At 41.8% G+C, this 14,970-nt stretch overlaps 2 protein-coding genes and 1 non-coding gene across 5 annotated transcripts in view; 1 reads left to right on the forward strand and 2 right to left on the reverse strand.

Annotated features, from left to right (window-relative positions):
* The window catches only part of MATN2 (matrilin 2), a 136,091-nt gene extending 130,023 nt beyond the window's left edge, over positions 1–6,068 (forward strand). For 2 of the 3 annotated variants that reach the window (XM_053896595.1, XM_019468038.2), the window contains 5 exons: positions 1,153–1,305; positions 2,557–2,628; positions 2,978–3,112; positions 3,493–3,591; positions 5,510–6,068. In XM_053896595.1, coding sequence (XP_053752570.1) covers positions 1,153–1,305; positions 2,557–2,628; positions 2,978–3,112; positions 3,493–3,591; positions 5,510–5,565 — 515 coding nt within the window. In that variant the 3' untranslated portion in view covers positions 5,566–6,068. The remainder of the gene's footprint in view (positions 1–1,152; positions 1,306–2,556; positions 2,629–2,977; positions 3,113–3,492; positions 3,592–5,509) is intronic. The other variant, XM_019468040.2, reaches the window with a different exon arrangement.
* A 4,834-nt stretch (positions 6,069–10,902) lies between these two features.
* RPL30 (ribosomal protein L30) lies at positions 10,903–14,966 on the reverse strand. Its single transcript, XM_019468045.2, has 4 exons — positions 14,819–14,966; positions 14,411–14,556; positions 11,741–11,871; positions 10,903–11,007 (listed from the first exon to the last, which is right to left on the reverse strand). The coding sequence occupies exons 1-4, from the start codon at positions 14,837–14,839 to the stop codon at positions 10,958–10,960; spliced, it is 348 nt and encodes a 115-aa protein (XP_019323590.1). The 5' UTR covers positions 14,840–14,966; the 3' UTR covers positions 10,903–10,957.
* Positions 11,183–11,314, reverse strand: LOC128775366 (small nucleolar RNA SNORA72). The gene has a single exon (XR_008420098.1). It is a non-coding gene; the product is annotated as a small nucleolar RNA SNORA72 (small nucleolar RNA).
* Positions 14,967–14,970: the final 4 nt, after the last annotated feature.

Here is a 14,970-nt window from a genome sequence, read left to right on the forward strand (position 1 = left end):
CGAGCCCCGCATCGGGCTCTGTGCTGACAGCTCAGAGCCTGGAGCCTGCTTCAGATTCTGCGTCTCCCTTTCTCTCTGCCCCTCCCCAGATCACGCTATGTCTCTCTCTCTCAAAAATAAACATTAAAAAAACTTTTTAATCAACAAGATTTACCTGAAGTGACATCCTCTGATGACTTTAATTATTCCTATGCATAGCTAATATAATCTTAAAATAGTAGTTCTCCTTTTTAGGGAGTTTGATCAGGTCACTGGGCTCCTGGACAAATATGTTGAACTCGCCTATTGACCTTATACAGACTTAGAACAAGACATAACTCTTTTCCCTTGGCTTAAAGAGCCATTTTTATGTGTATTTAAAATTTAAAAAAAAAAAAAATCTAGCCTAATGAATTAGCCAGAGCAAGATATCAGTGCTAAAAAAATGTTGAAAATCAGGCAGAATTTAAGTTCTTACCATGTTTTACTTTCAAGTGAAGCACCTATGGAGGAAGGCAGTCTAGTGATTTCTGTTGTTTAGAAAAGCTTTTGGAGCAATTTCATGTCCCTGTTGAAATCTAAGGTTGGTACTTGGGTTTGTTCTTTCTTTCACACTTTGGGGATTTCCACTGGTCTGCAGATTTCCCTTTTCAGGTTAGCACCCCTCATAAGGCTTTGTCCTTCCAAGAGATGTGAGTGGAGAGCAGCTTCCCCTGCCCCGCCCTCCCACCCCCTCCTTTAAGGATCCTGTCCTGTACCTTGGAGAAGTAGAATCTAGGTTAGAAGGTCATAAATTGACCTGTTTCTTAGAATTCTCCCCGAAGAGATTCCCATTTAGTAAGCCATAAGATAGTGCTCTTTTCTACTTTATCCCTAAGGCTAATTCAGGCAGAAGCTGCAGGTTTGTTAAATGACCTTGCCCTGAGCTGAGCAACAGGTTGGTGGTCTAGCTCCCAACTTCCCCCAGAGGTTTCACCTTCCTCCCTCTTGGAAACCCCTCTTTGTTTTCCGTAGGGCCAAAACAGAAATGGTGGAGAAATAAAGGGAGGGGGACATGGACCCCTCAAGTCGCACCACTTAATCCCCACCTGGCTCTGGGTGCCGTACAGACAACTTCCAGACCCCGGGAGCACAGCTCTAACTACCTTGTTCTTAATTTGCTCTGCAATTTAGGTATAACTATGTATGCTGTCGGGGTAGGAAAAGCTATTGAGGAAGAACTACAAGAGATTGCCTCTGAGCCCATGGACAAGCATCTATTCTATGCCGAAGACTTCAGTACGATGGGAGAGATAAGTGAAAAACTAAAGAAAGGCATATGTGAAGGTACTATCGCTTACCTATAAGAGAGGTCCTCACATCACACAGGACGGCATGGACCCCTGAATGAGAAATTCTCAACCTCTTCCTTCAAAGTGCTTAAAAAAGTGCCTCCCTGGTGTTCAGGGCCAGTAATGCCTGGAAACACTAAGCACAAAAAGGGGAACGGGAGAGACAGAGGACAAAAGGAACAGCTAGAATTGATGAGTGCTTGCTGCGTGCTGAGCAGTATGATAAATCTTTTGACACACCAGTATACTTAATCCCCAGAAAACCCCCACAGAAATCATCATTTAACTAAGAAACAACCATTATACACATCAGAGAGCTGATGCGCAATTTCAGGATATGCCTATGACGGAGTGGAAAGGGATTCATATTTCAAATTTAAAGAATGCCTTCCTGCACGGAGCACTCCTATTTACAGAATGTAGATTCTGTTACGTCCAAGAGCTCCCTCTGCTTATCTCCACTGCACTCCTGGGCCAGGAAGCTTCTCTATAGCAGCTCTGCCCAGCTCCCCTACTTATGTCCCAGGTTCAGTCACCAGTGAAATCCCAAGCGAAATCATGTGTTTCACTCCTCTAAAGGAAAGAACAACGAGATGAAGGGGGACCCAGGGAGGGAAGGCCTTTCAAATTTCTTTTTTTTTTTAAATTTCTTAGATGTTTATTTATTTTTGAAAGAGAGAAAGAGTGTGAGTGGGGGAGGGGCAGAGAGAGAGGGAGACACAGAATCCGAAGCAGGCTCCAGGCTCTGAGCTGTCAGCACAGAGCCCGACACAGGGCTCGAACCCACGAACCATGAGTTCATGATCTGAGCCAAAGTCGGACGCTTAACCGACTGAGCCACTCAGGCACCCCAGGCCTTTCCAATTTCTGATGCGAGTAGATTCGATTTCACCTCTAGGCTGTTTAGTTCAAACTGGAATGTCCAGTGGAGCCTTTGCCACTAGAGCTTAGTCCTTGGACAACTTTAAGTTTCTTCCCCACCCACCTTGTAGACATGACATTTTTGAAGGCATTCTTAAGGAAGATGCACTTGAGGGGTCCAGGTTTCTCTTACTAGAGAACACCCCTAGAGTGATCTTGGATTACCCTGGGAACCAATTGCTTCTTGAAACTGGCGTCACCAAATAAAACCAAAATCCCCTGGGTTACAGCTGGTAGGTAAGGAGCTGGTCTGGGACCAGTTTCCTAAAGAGCACACATGCATGCAGACAGCTGTCACTCCTGTTGGTCATCTTTTTCCTCTCAGCTCTGGAAGACTCCGATGGAAGTCAGGACTCCCCAGCAGGAGAACTGCCAAAGAAGGCCCACCAGCCAACAGGTAAAATCCTAAAAAGCCAATAGGTAAATTTTAAAAAGCAGTGTTTCTAGAACCTTTGGTGGATGCTTCCACCCTCAGACAAAAGTTGTAAAGGAGTGAAAGTGAGTAAGATTTGAATTACGTTAACTATGGCTTTTTTCCCTTGGTCAGATAGGAAACATTTACTCTCCACTTTAAGCCCTATTTGGTAATAGCCTCTCTGCTGAGTCTTTTGCCACAGTACGTCCCCAAAGTAAAGCCGTGTACTACATGCTAGGAACATCAAGTACCTTACTGAGACAGCTGATGGCTGTCTTAGAACCACAACCGTGGTAAGCAGGTTTGACTTCAGTTTTCTTTCTCTTTACAGAATCTGAGCCAGTCACCATAAATATCCGAGACCTACTTTCCTGTTCTAATTTTGCAGTGCAACACCGATATCTGTTTGAAGAAGACAGTGTTTCACGGTCCACACAAAAGCTTTTCCATTCAACAAAATCTTCAGGTAATTCCAAATACAGTATTACTAGAAGGGAACGTGAGACCAGCCTCTTAGCTTGCCAACAATCTCAGCTGAGAGGAGGAAAAGTAAGGAGGGAGGAGGAACCAGGATAGAGGATAAGAGAACAGCTTAAGTAAAATGAGAACTCAAAAAAAATTAACTGAAAAGAAACTGGGGCAGCCTTCCCTGCAGTCCACACGAAAGGCAGTGTTGGAAGCGTACGCGGCCCTTTCCTGGTATTTACTGGATCTGGCTGTGCGGAAAAAGTTGAACAGTTCCTTCATCTTGGTTTCTTCCGTATGCTGATTCAGTCCTATTATTATGCATCTGGGAAGACTGGTGGGTTATAGAGGTGAGTGAACACTTTCCGTGTGCTTTCTCAGGAAGCCCTTTGGAAGAAAAACACGATCAGTGCAAATGTGAAAACCTAATAATGTTCCAGAACCTTGCAAATGAAGAAGTGAGAAAGTTAACACAACGCTATATCCTTTTCTAGTATTATGCTTCTATGTGCAATGCAAAGAATCTTAACCAAACTTCACAAATACTATTTGTGGGTGTGTATCAAATGAAACTATTTCCATGAAGTCAAGAGTAGTGAACTCCCAGAAAGGCTTTTTTACTTAAGCAACCTGATAGGTGTTTGAGAGCCAAGGGCAAGCCAAGCTTCGTGGCCAGGGTCAAGCACGTAGTTGCTATCTGCTGTTCTAGGGGTTTAGCAGCAAGGCCAGTCTGCCAGGAAAGTAAAAGTCTGCAAAGTAAAGAGAAAACAGACTGAAAATTTAACTGCCTCTCTGCTGGGAGGAAAAGGAAATGTACTGGGTCTGATGTGCATCAAAGGTACAGTAAGTACAGGCAAAGAATGTGGACTGAAGAGGTTTCAAACTCCATCTAAACTCCAGACCTTTCCTTTGGCCCCAAGCCATACTGCAGCCACAGTTGGTCAGTGTGTAGTTTCTAGAAGACTAGGGTTTTTTGTTTGTTTGTTTGGCAGCAGAGATCTTTTATATCAGCACTCTAAGATGAAACATGCTATCAAGGGAACAGCAGGGTCCAATGATTCATTAAACCAATTATTACAAATAAAAGGAATGCTTTGAGATAATGGAGAAATGAGGATTCAGTGTTTTTATACTGCCAGCTGCTCTGAACTTCAAATTACAGTAAGCTTACTAAAGCTGGCTGATGTCTATCTCCACATGCATCAATTAGCCTATAGGGAAATGGTTGAATCCTGAACTATCTCTGTGCCAATGGGTTGATATAATAAGGAACAGATGTAGCAATTCCCTTTCTGAAAGCTGGAAATATGCTCCCTCAAGTAAAACAACCTGACAGTGGTTAACGTGGGTGATGAATCCAGGATCTCACTCTGTCACCAAGGGGACGGGTGGAGGGGATTAAGGAGCTTACGTGAAGACAAATGCTTGTTCTAATGCCCCTCTCTGCCTTTTCCCACCCCACTTCTGAGGGTGTTTCAGAAGTGACTAAGGAAGTTACATATAAAAGAGCATAGGGGCCCCTGGGTGGCACAGTCGGTTAAGTGTCCATTTTGGCTCAGGTCATGATCTCGCTGTGCTTGAGTTGAGCCCCACATCGGGCTCTGTGCTGACAGCTCAGAGCCTGGAGCCTGCTTCCGATTCTGTGTCTCCTTCTCTCTCTGCCCCTCCCCTGTTCACATTCTCTCTCTCAAAAATAAACATTAGATTAAAAAAAAAAAAAAGAGCATAGGTCTTAAGACTTCAAGGCTGCTACCTTTTCGCTGTATCTGGCATCATGGGTGAAAACTCCCCAATCTCTTTTCTTTCCTGACATTATTTACTAAGGCCTCATCCTTCTCTTCACATTCCCAACATTATCACTCTGGCTCCCAAAGGTGTGCTATGGCAAACTACTTTACAAGCACACAGATGTGAGTAGAATTAAACATTTTTCTGAAAGAATTTTAACTGAACTCTCTGGCTTTGATGTTAAAGAAACATTTAACCTGAAAGAGATTTATAGTGTTGATAGCATGTGTTAAATGAAAACCTTCAAGTCAGAGTTTAAAAATTCTTAACAGAGGGGCACCTGGGTGGCTCAGTTGATTAAGCATCTGACACTGGCTCAGGTCATGATCTCACGGTCCATGGGTTTGAGCCCCATGTTGGGCTCTGTGCTGTCAGTTAGAGCCTTGGAGCCTGCTTCGGATTCTGTGTCTCCCTCTCTTTGCCCCTCCCCCACTCATGCTCTGTCGCTCTCTAAAAATGAATGAACTTTAAAAAAATTAAAAAAAAACTTAACAGAAATGGAAAAATTTTTATTTTCCAGGACAAATTTTTATGTAGATAAATCAAGTTTGTATTTGAATGTAAATAAAAACAGGCAATTCAGATTCCTCTTCCTTAATTTGAGATTTACTAGAAGAAATGACACAGAGGATGGAAGCCCTGGAAAATCGCCTGAGATACAGATGAGGATTTGAAATGCTCTACATGTTTGTACACCATATCAAGGCTGACAGTGAAAGCAGTTCGGAGCCCCAAAGCTCAGGCTGTTGTTACTTCTAGGTTGTCAAGTAAAACATAAGTAGTACTGAGAGAGCTGGTTTGCTATAGAACAAAGACAAAAAGTATACACTAACTTGTATACATTTATTGAGAATGAAAAATCCTTCAGAATCCTAAAATGAGATTATCAAGTGAGAACAAGTAAGCTATGCAAGATATTCTGTAACATACTGTGGACCTGATTTGCTTTTGCCTTGTCCTGCCTTAGTGTGTTGCAATCTCATTTGACTACAAAATAGTTTGCAGTCTGAATTCTGTAGAACACTGGCCATAGGAAAAGCTATTTTTTTGTATTGGACTTTTACCTTGATATATGTATATGGATGTATGCATAAAATCGTAGAACGTATGTACTTGTATTAACAAGTTGGGATTTTTTTTTTTATACAGTATTAAAGTTCACCACTTCAGAGGATGGTATTCTGTGTAAATATTCCTAGTTTAACTTTAAACACAAGGTATGTGTATATGGGAAATGGTCAATATGCATTTGAAAAAAAGTATTTGGGGCACCTGGGTGACTCAGTTGGTTAAGGGTCCGACTCTGGATTTCAGCTCAGATCATGATCCCAGGGTCGTGGGATCAAGCCCCACCTCAGGCTCTGTGCTGCATGGACCCTGCTTAGGATTCTGTCTCCCCCCCTCCTCCACACACTCTCCCTCTCTCTCAAAAAATATTTAAACTTGCTGGCAATCAGGAAAATGCAAGTTAAAACAATCAGCTTGGCAAAAATTAGTATGTATGACAAGGATGTAAAAAATGGAGCTCTTGTACACTAGCAAGAATGCAAACGGGCATGCTCGTGCAAATGGACATTTTAGTGAAACTAAAAATGCCCACAACCCTGCACTCTAGCAACTGCACTTACCAGCATCTAACTAGAGGACTTTAGCACATACAGGCAAGGAAACCTATACAGAATGTTACTCGAATTTACAAATTAGAAATAACCTAATCATCATCACAAAGAGAACTGTCAAATTGTAGCACAGTCCATACCTCAGAACTACTATCCATTTAAAAGGAATGTACTAAAAAAAATAAAAATAATTTAAAAGGAATGTACTAGGGGCGCCTGGGTGGCTTATGAGGCTAAGCATCTGACTCTTGATCTCAGCTCAAGTCTTGATCTCAGGGTCATAAGTTGGAGCCCTGAATTGGGCTCCCACTGGGTGTGAAGCCTACTAAAAGAAAAAAATAAATCAGGGAACCCGGTGGCTCAGTCTGTTGAGCATCTGGCTCTTGGTTTCTGGTCATGATTGCATGATCTCACATCCCTGAGAAAATAAGAAAGTTGGAATATATGGGTCAAAGGAGACATCAAGTCTTTCAAAGCACTTAGAGCAGCAGGAAACAATACAGGTAACAACTTCATGAAGAAATGAAGACCCCCAACATGACATCCTTCCCATGGAAGCTACTGTATGTATTTGAGGCCAAATGATGCTTTTTAAATGAAACACCTTTAGTATGCTTGTTTAAATATTTTAAAATGAGTGTTTTCATCAGAATGTCCTCCCAAAAGGCAGTGTGATAGAGTGAGAACATCTAAGCTTCAATCCTATCTGAAAATCACTGGAATTTAAGTATAAAAGTTGTGTGGTTCAAAGTATCAAACTGCAGTTTATATTTGTATTTGAGTCATCCAGTTGACCCCGAAAACAGGTTTTCATGAGGAAGTATTGGTTTGGGTTGGCCTTACCTTCTGAGATACACTTCTAGTTCAGGCATTGCTTCCTTGGCACAGTTGTACTTCACTTTTTGTTGAGTCCTTGCTCCCCCTAGTGGCTCTAGACTGTACCTCCCCCCACTTCATTTTTAGCTATTGAATACATTTCATCATAAGGTTTTCAACTTTCTTCATATTGGGAAGGAAAATGCCTTCATAAGAAAAAAAGGTCTCCAACCAATTTATCACATTTACATATTAATCCAAGATATTTAAGATTACCTAGAATCTGAAATACTTCCCTATTTTCCTTATTTTGTTATTTGTACATGTCTCAGGTGTTAAAAAGTTTTGCATTCAGGTTTCATTGTTTGTGTGACTTTTCCAGGCCTTGCTTTCTTCATCTGTCAAATGGGACTAACGGTACTATCTCAATGGATTGTCAAGAGGATTAAATGGCTTAACATGTACACTACTTATGTTTTTATTCTTCAGCCTCCTAGAATTATCTGACACAAAGAAGGTAATTTAAGTATATGTTGAGCAAATGAATGCTTTGCTTACCTTACCCTGAGGAAAGTACTTTGGAAGATTCCTACTCCTAAATTACCTTTTGAAGCAAAGAGATAGGAATAGTAAATTATAGTAAATGTACAAGATGTTCAAGACCTACTATAAACAAGACAAAGATGAAATTCTGGCCTAGAAAGCCACAAGCGTATCAATGAGAATTCAATGTTTAAACCCTAAAGTCATTATTCACCCTGTTTGAACTCCTAAGTGATAACAGAGTTGAAAATGCGGAGTCTCTGTCCTCTAGGATCTTAGTTTAGTGAGAAACAAATGTGACTAATGCTATAAAAAAAGGTTCTATGGTAACTCAGAGGCACCCCATCTAGACTGGAGAGGATGTTGGAGTAGGCCTGGAAATGGAGGGGAAGGAAACCAGATGCCTCTGCACACAGGGGGAGCACACATCTAAGGGGCAGCTGGAAGTTAAGATTTGCAACAAAGCAAAGAGAATTTTCCATGAACCAGATCTTCCAGAAGGCCCAACTCCTTGTATTCATGGCCACCAGCCTTGTTTTCTTCTCTACGTACCTTTTGCCCCTGCCACCATACCACACGGATTACAATTAATACACTCCACAATGACCAACCTCTTCTTTCGGACATTTTTATCTCCAGACGTAACAACTCAGTACAAGTATGGAATAAATCCATTTGGCTGGAATTTCCCACAATCCCCTGCATAAGAGAGCTTCCTAGCCAAACACATTACTTTGATTATAATCGGAAAATTACATTTAAAAATGCCAACTAAGACCTTCCCAGATCTTCCTGACCAGTGGTATTTTCTCCAATTCTGGCAGCATTTTAATGGCACTTCATCACAGCTGTCCCAGGCCAGAATGGGTGAGATACGTTTCTTATCTACTAGCTTTAAGCTCGTTTTCTCTGAACTGTAAATTCCTTTCTTGCTTAAAACAAGGAGTGCACGAAAAGCACATATAAAGAAAAGGCAAAAGCCGAATGACCTTAGAGCATATTATCACTACCTAGAAGCCCCTAAAAATCACCAATTATTTTCTAAAAGCCATCGCTCCAAAATGCCTGCAGCCACAAGTCCTGCAACAGAATCCTTACAAAGACATGGTACCCTGGTATTGGCAACAATGTATTCTTTTAAGTACACCCCTTAACTAAATTGTAACTGGTCAAACTGGAGGGAAAAATAATCCAAAAATAACCCAAGTAGCTGGAAGCTCAATTTGAAAGGCAAGATTTATCAAGTAGAAAATAAGCACCACAGACTTCCTTAACCAAGGGCAACCATTTTTAACTAAGAACAGACTAATGGCATTAGAGACCAGCAGTAGTCTGACCAAGCAAGTCTTATCTGACAGATTTCAAACATTTTAAACCACCTTGGGGATACCAGTCTCTGGATGTGAAGATAGGAGCACTTAAGAACATTTACAGGGGCGCCTGGGTGTCTCAGTCAGTTAAGGGTCCAACTTCAGCTCAGGTCATGATCTCACAGTTCATGAGTTTGAGCCCTGCATCAGGCTCTGTCCTGGCAGCTCAGAGCCTGGAGCCTGCTTCAGATCCTGTGTCTCCCTCACTCTCTGCCCCTCCCCCACTCACTCTCAAAAATAAAACATTAAAAAAACATTAAAAATTTTTAGATTTTCATATCTCTGTGGCTGTTGACCAGAAGATGCTACTTTGAAAACATGGGGTAACATTTGGGGGTGTCCTCACAATATGGAAGAAACATGAATAAGAAATATCCTGCAGTATTCAGCCCTCCACAACAAAGAATTATCCCATTGAAATATGTCAGTAGTGCTCCCAAATTGAGAAATACTGAGTAACTGACGAACCAGTAAAACTAGTTGGTAACAGCTACTCTTCACATGGTATCCGTAACATCAAATTCCAGACATAAACTAAAATTATGTAATGTTATCTTGAAAGAAACCCATTCCCCTTTCAATGAAACTGTGAATCTGACCCACCCATGGTTACCATAGCAATTAAAGCCTCAGGGGTGCCCGGTAGTTGAGTGGGTGAAATGTCAGGCTGCTCTGGTCACAATCTTGCAGTTCCTGAGATGGGAGCCCCAAGGCGCTGGATTTCAGGCAGGTGGTGTGGCGCCTGCGTAAGATTCTCTGCCCCTCCCCCACTGGCATGCTCAGCTCCCAAAAGAAACAAAAAAAAGTCTTGTGACATTCCAGAGCATATTGATGGCCTCATCAACATCTCACTCATCTACCACCGGGTTTTGGGTAGTACGAGAGTTGGATCATCTGAAGTCCAAACGATATGATGTGGTTATTTCTGACACTTTTGCAGCCTTAGAGCACAGCATTGCATACAGTATACCCCACCAGCAACATTTGACTCTGTAAATCAAGATAAATCTACAGTATTTTTCCCTAAATTAACTGAGAATGTTCCAAGGGAAATGTGGGAAAAGGGTTCCAATGGACATACATGGAAGATGTAGTATGCAGCTTCCTAAAAATCTGAACACCAAACACTTCACGGTGCTATCTTCCAGGAATAAAATTATATAAAATGTTGGGCAACCGGATTTAGCACTTATTGAAGACCTGGGATTATTCTGAGGGGCTCTAAGTACATTTCTTCTACCTGAACCACTACACACCCTTTGGAAAAATCCTTCTTCATTAAAGTTCAATAGAACTTTTCTCAGACTGAAAACATTTCAGGTGAGGATATTTCATTTAATCCTGTCTGCTACTCATTTGTAGATATAAGCTGCGTTATGAATTGCAATTCTGGTTAAATTCTGGGTATTGATCTTTGCTGCCTCTCAAACATATTCAAATAAAAAATGCCAACAATATTCCAAGATTGGAATCTCTTAAAAATCTAGTATAGGAAAGGAACTCTGCACTCCCTTTATAAAAAGGAAAATGGCAACTGGGATGTACAGCTATTAACCGAAGTCTTGCCACCATATCTAAGTGCCTCATCCTCTCAAATTCTATCTTCAGGAAAATGTATGGGAACAGAAAGATACAAAGAAAGTAACGGAAATGAATACAGTTTTTAAAACAAGCTCTAGCCAATTTTATTAACGAAAAATTTTACGTGATTTACTTTTCCCCAGTCTGTTCTGGCATGCTTCGAATGATATCAGAATCACCTAGAAAATAAGACATAACAGTTTTACAATTTGTTTAATGGCAACTGGTAATCATCAAATTGGCAATGGTTATCTTCAAAAGTTGTTACACTAGCTTTGCTGTCATTTCTCAAGGATGATCAGATACCTAGAGTCACAGACATTTTCCACAGATGCATCATGTAAGTCAGAGTTGGTTTATCACCAGCATTGATAAAACCAGACCTAGGGAAAGAACTAAGTCTGGGGACACATGCATGGTCTTAATATAGCGAATGTTTAGCCTGCCCTGATTATTACAAAATCAGAACAGCGAGAATATTCGCAGTCTTTTATGAATTAATTAAAGACTCTTAATTTCTAAAATATAACATGATCTGTATTTGTAGCCACTTCTTTTTCTCAACTGAATCTTTACCCATCTGTCCTTAGGCAGCCAGTAAGGATTCCTTTCTACTATTTCATTTGATCCCTCCTCCCCCCTTTATAATTTCACCTTTACCAAGGTCCTAAATTTTAAGGGCTTCAAACAATTTTCATAATCTCAAAGTAAAAAAACTTCATTTACACCAAGACCTATCATAACGTACTTATATCCGTTATCAATTTTCTGTGAAATAAAACTACAGGATATCCCTTGCTATATATCCATATTCTGAATATCTGAACCTAGTTAGCAAAGATATTTGTATACCAAAGAGTACTTGTAATTACATTATAAAGGGAAAATTCTTTTATGACTTAAAAAACATACCTGGATCAATAATAGCCAGGGTGCACACTCTGTAGTATTTCCCACACGCTGTGCCCAATTCAATATTATTGCCGCTGTAGTGATGGACACCAGTTTTGGCCAACATGGCATAGTATTCTATTTCAGATTTCCTTTGGTAAACAAAAGACAAATAAATAAATGCCATACCAAATGACTGACAGATTACATGTTACTATTTCCCTCAGAAGTTTTAACTTCCAACGGTCATCAAATCAATAATCACCCTAAAAAAAGTATCATATCCATTAGCCAATACAAACCATCCTTTCCTTTGGTCTTTCTAAGAAATGGGACACCCAGCAAATAAATATCTTCTGAATACCTATGTTTAAGACCATAACTATGCTTATGGAAAAGAGGGCAGGATGTGAAATAAAAATATTTACTTAGCATTTACTACACATCAGACACTTTACATTATATAATCCCACAATAACCTCTTAAGTAAAACATACTCATTTTTTTTTTAACTAATAAAGACATCCAGGCACAGATCAGTAAGTGGAGGTTCCAGAATCCAAACCTGTGTTATGTTTCAAAGATAAACTATTTCTGGAGGTGCCCAGGTGCCTCAGTCAGTTAAGCGTTGGACTCTTGGTTTCAGCTCAGGTCATGACCTCAAGGTTTGTGAGTTCAAGCCCTGTATTGGGCTCTGTGCTAACATCGCAGAGCCTGTTTCGGAGTCTCCCTCTCTTTGCTCCTCCCCCGCTAGTGCTCTCTCAAAAATAAATAAACTTTAAAAAATGATAAAAAAAAGATAAACCACTTTTATCACTCTCTGGTGCTCTGAATCCTAGATGGGGAATGATATTACTTACATAAAGTTAACATTTCTGCGTCAATTGAGTAGACAAACATTAATGGTTTTACAAGTTAGAAGAGTCCTAACGGAACCTTGCCACTACTCAAAATATGGATCCACAGACCAGCAGTAGTGTGGGTGCTTGTTAAAACCGCCTAATGTCAGAGGCACCTGGGTGGCTCAAATGGTTAAGTGTCCACTGACTCTATTTCAGCTCAGGTCACGATCGATCTCATGGTTTCATGGTTTGTGGCCCCTGGTAGGGCTCTGCGCTGACAGTGGGGAGCCCGCTTGGGATTCTTGCTCTCCCTCTCTCTAGCCCATTTCCTGCTCCTGGGCACTCTCTCTCTCTCTCTCTCTCTCCAAATAAACATTTAAAAAATTTCAGGGGCACCTGGGTGGCTCAATCCATTAAGCGGCTGACTTTGGCTCAGGTCACAATCTCTCAGTTTGTGAGTTTGAGCCCCGCTTCGGGCTCTGTGCTGACAACTCAGAGCCTGGAGCCTGCTTCAGATTGTGTGTGTGTGTGTGTGTGTGTGTGTGTGTGTGTGTGTGTGTGTCTCTGCCCCTCCCCCATTCTCACTTGGTCTCTCAAAAATAAACATTAAAAAAAAATTAACAAAAAATGCATAATGTCAGGTCCCATCCCAAACCCATCAAATCAGAACCTGCATTTAACAAGATTACCAGTAATTGTGTGCACATTCACGTTTGAGAAGCACTGATATAGAAGGTAAGCCTGAAGACCAAACCATGGGATGGGATGGAGGACAGAGCACTCCAGGCAAGCCAATTATGTACAGACACCCTATATAAAATGCCACGAGAAGGTTACGCATTACCACAGAAAAAACTCAATGCAGTGTAGCAGACTGATACATGGCTTATATTCTGTACAGTCCAAGTCTCTTTAACTTATTTTCCATGCTAAGTTCAATTTCAAAACAGTGAAGTCAAGCAAAAACTTGGGGAACTAGGAACCTGTAGCTCCACAGCCAGCCTGAGCTTTTCTTACCTTAGTTTTACTATACTGTAACAAGTTCAAAAAATAGGAGTACTTTTTTAAAAAACTTATTTATTTTTGAGAGAGAGTGAGAGAGCAGGGGAGGGGCAGAGAGAAAGGGAAAAAATCCCAAGCTGGCTCCAAACTGTCAGCACAGAGCCCTATGCTGGGCTGGAAACCACTAACCCACTAACCCTGAGATCATGACCTGAGCGAAATCAAGAGTGGACACTTAACTGATTGAACCACCCAGGCAGCCCCCAAAACAGAGTACTTAAAAAAAATTTTAATGTTTATTTTTGACAGAGAGAGAGAGACAGAGCATGAGCAGGGGAGGGGCAGAGAGAGAGAGAGGGAGACACAGAATCCGAAGCAGCTCCAGGCTCTGAGCTGTCAGCCCAGAGCCCGATGCGGAGCTTGAACTCACGAACCGCGAGATGGTGACCTGAGCCGAAGTCGGACGCTCAACCGACTGAGCCACCCAGGTGCCCCAAAACGGAGTACTTTTCAAGAATGACCAAAAAGGCATGACACAAAATACATGGAAAAACAAATTTCTGTGCCTCCCTCAAAGTTTGACGTTCCATGGTTTTTCCCTTTCTTGCCACACTTCTCCAAAATATAAGCTTACAAAGAGAAAACATGATGGGGGGGGGGGGGGGGTTCAAGACCCAAACACCACAGAAGCATCCGTAAATTTTCTGCAGGTGCTCGCTCCTAAAACAAATTTTACATAAAGCCGAGTTAGTGCTACCCCGATTGCCCAAGCTTACACTCCTGGATATTCACTTCGATGAATATGCAGTGGACGATACACACACTCAAGGTTCCTTGGATTGATTACCTCAAGGCTGGGCAGTTGTTGGCGAGAATGACCAGTTTCGCTTTGCCATGTCTGATCATTTTCAGAGTCTGCTTGTACCCCAACACGTACTTCCCACTTTTCATAACGAGTTGGAGCCTAGAGTTGATGGACTCCAGCGACTTTTTCTACAAAGCAAACATTTAACACGGACCTGAAGGCCTTGTTTTTAACCATCTCAAAACAGAATCCAGCTTTTTGGAAGCTGACCCCTTTAAGAAAAACCTCCTAAGTCTAGGGTCCCAAGTCACTGAGAGGACCGCTCGGTTTCCTCTCGGGTCCCTCCAAGCCAGTGAGCATGCTGTCTCCCCGGTGTGCTCAGATCGGCCCACCCCGGCCTAGACATTCCTCCACGTGAATCGGCTTCCGGCCCTGCCCCGCTTCACTCACCGTCTTCTTTGCGGCCACCATCTTCCTGCCTTAGGTGCGGGGCGGACCCAACCTAGAACATACAAAGGACAGGACAGGTCGTTTAGGATCGGAACTCCAAAGAGCAACTCACTGCGCTGCCAGTGCGGCCCGCACCTCGGCCCCGCAGAGCC

This window comes from Panthera pardus, unplaced genomic scaffold (assembly GCF_024362965.1).
Source record: "Panthera pardus isolate Hobbes unplaced genomic scaffold, ASM2436296v1 HiC_scaffold_7, whole genome shotgun sequence".
Lineage (NCBI taxonomy): Eukaryota > Metazoa > Chordata > Mammalia > Carnivora > Felidae > Panthera > Panthera pardus.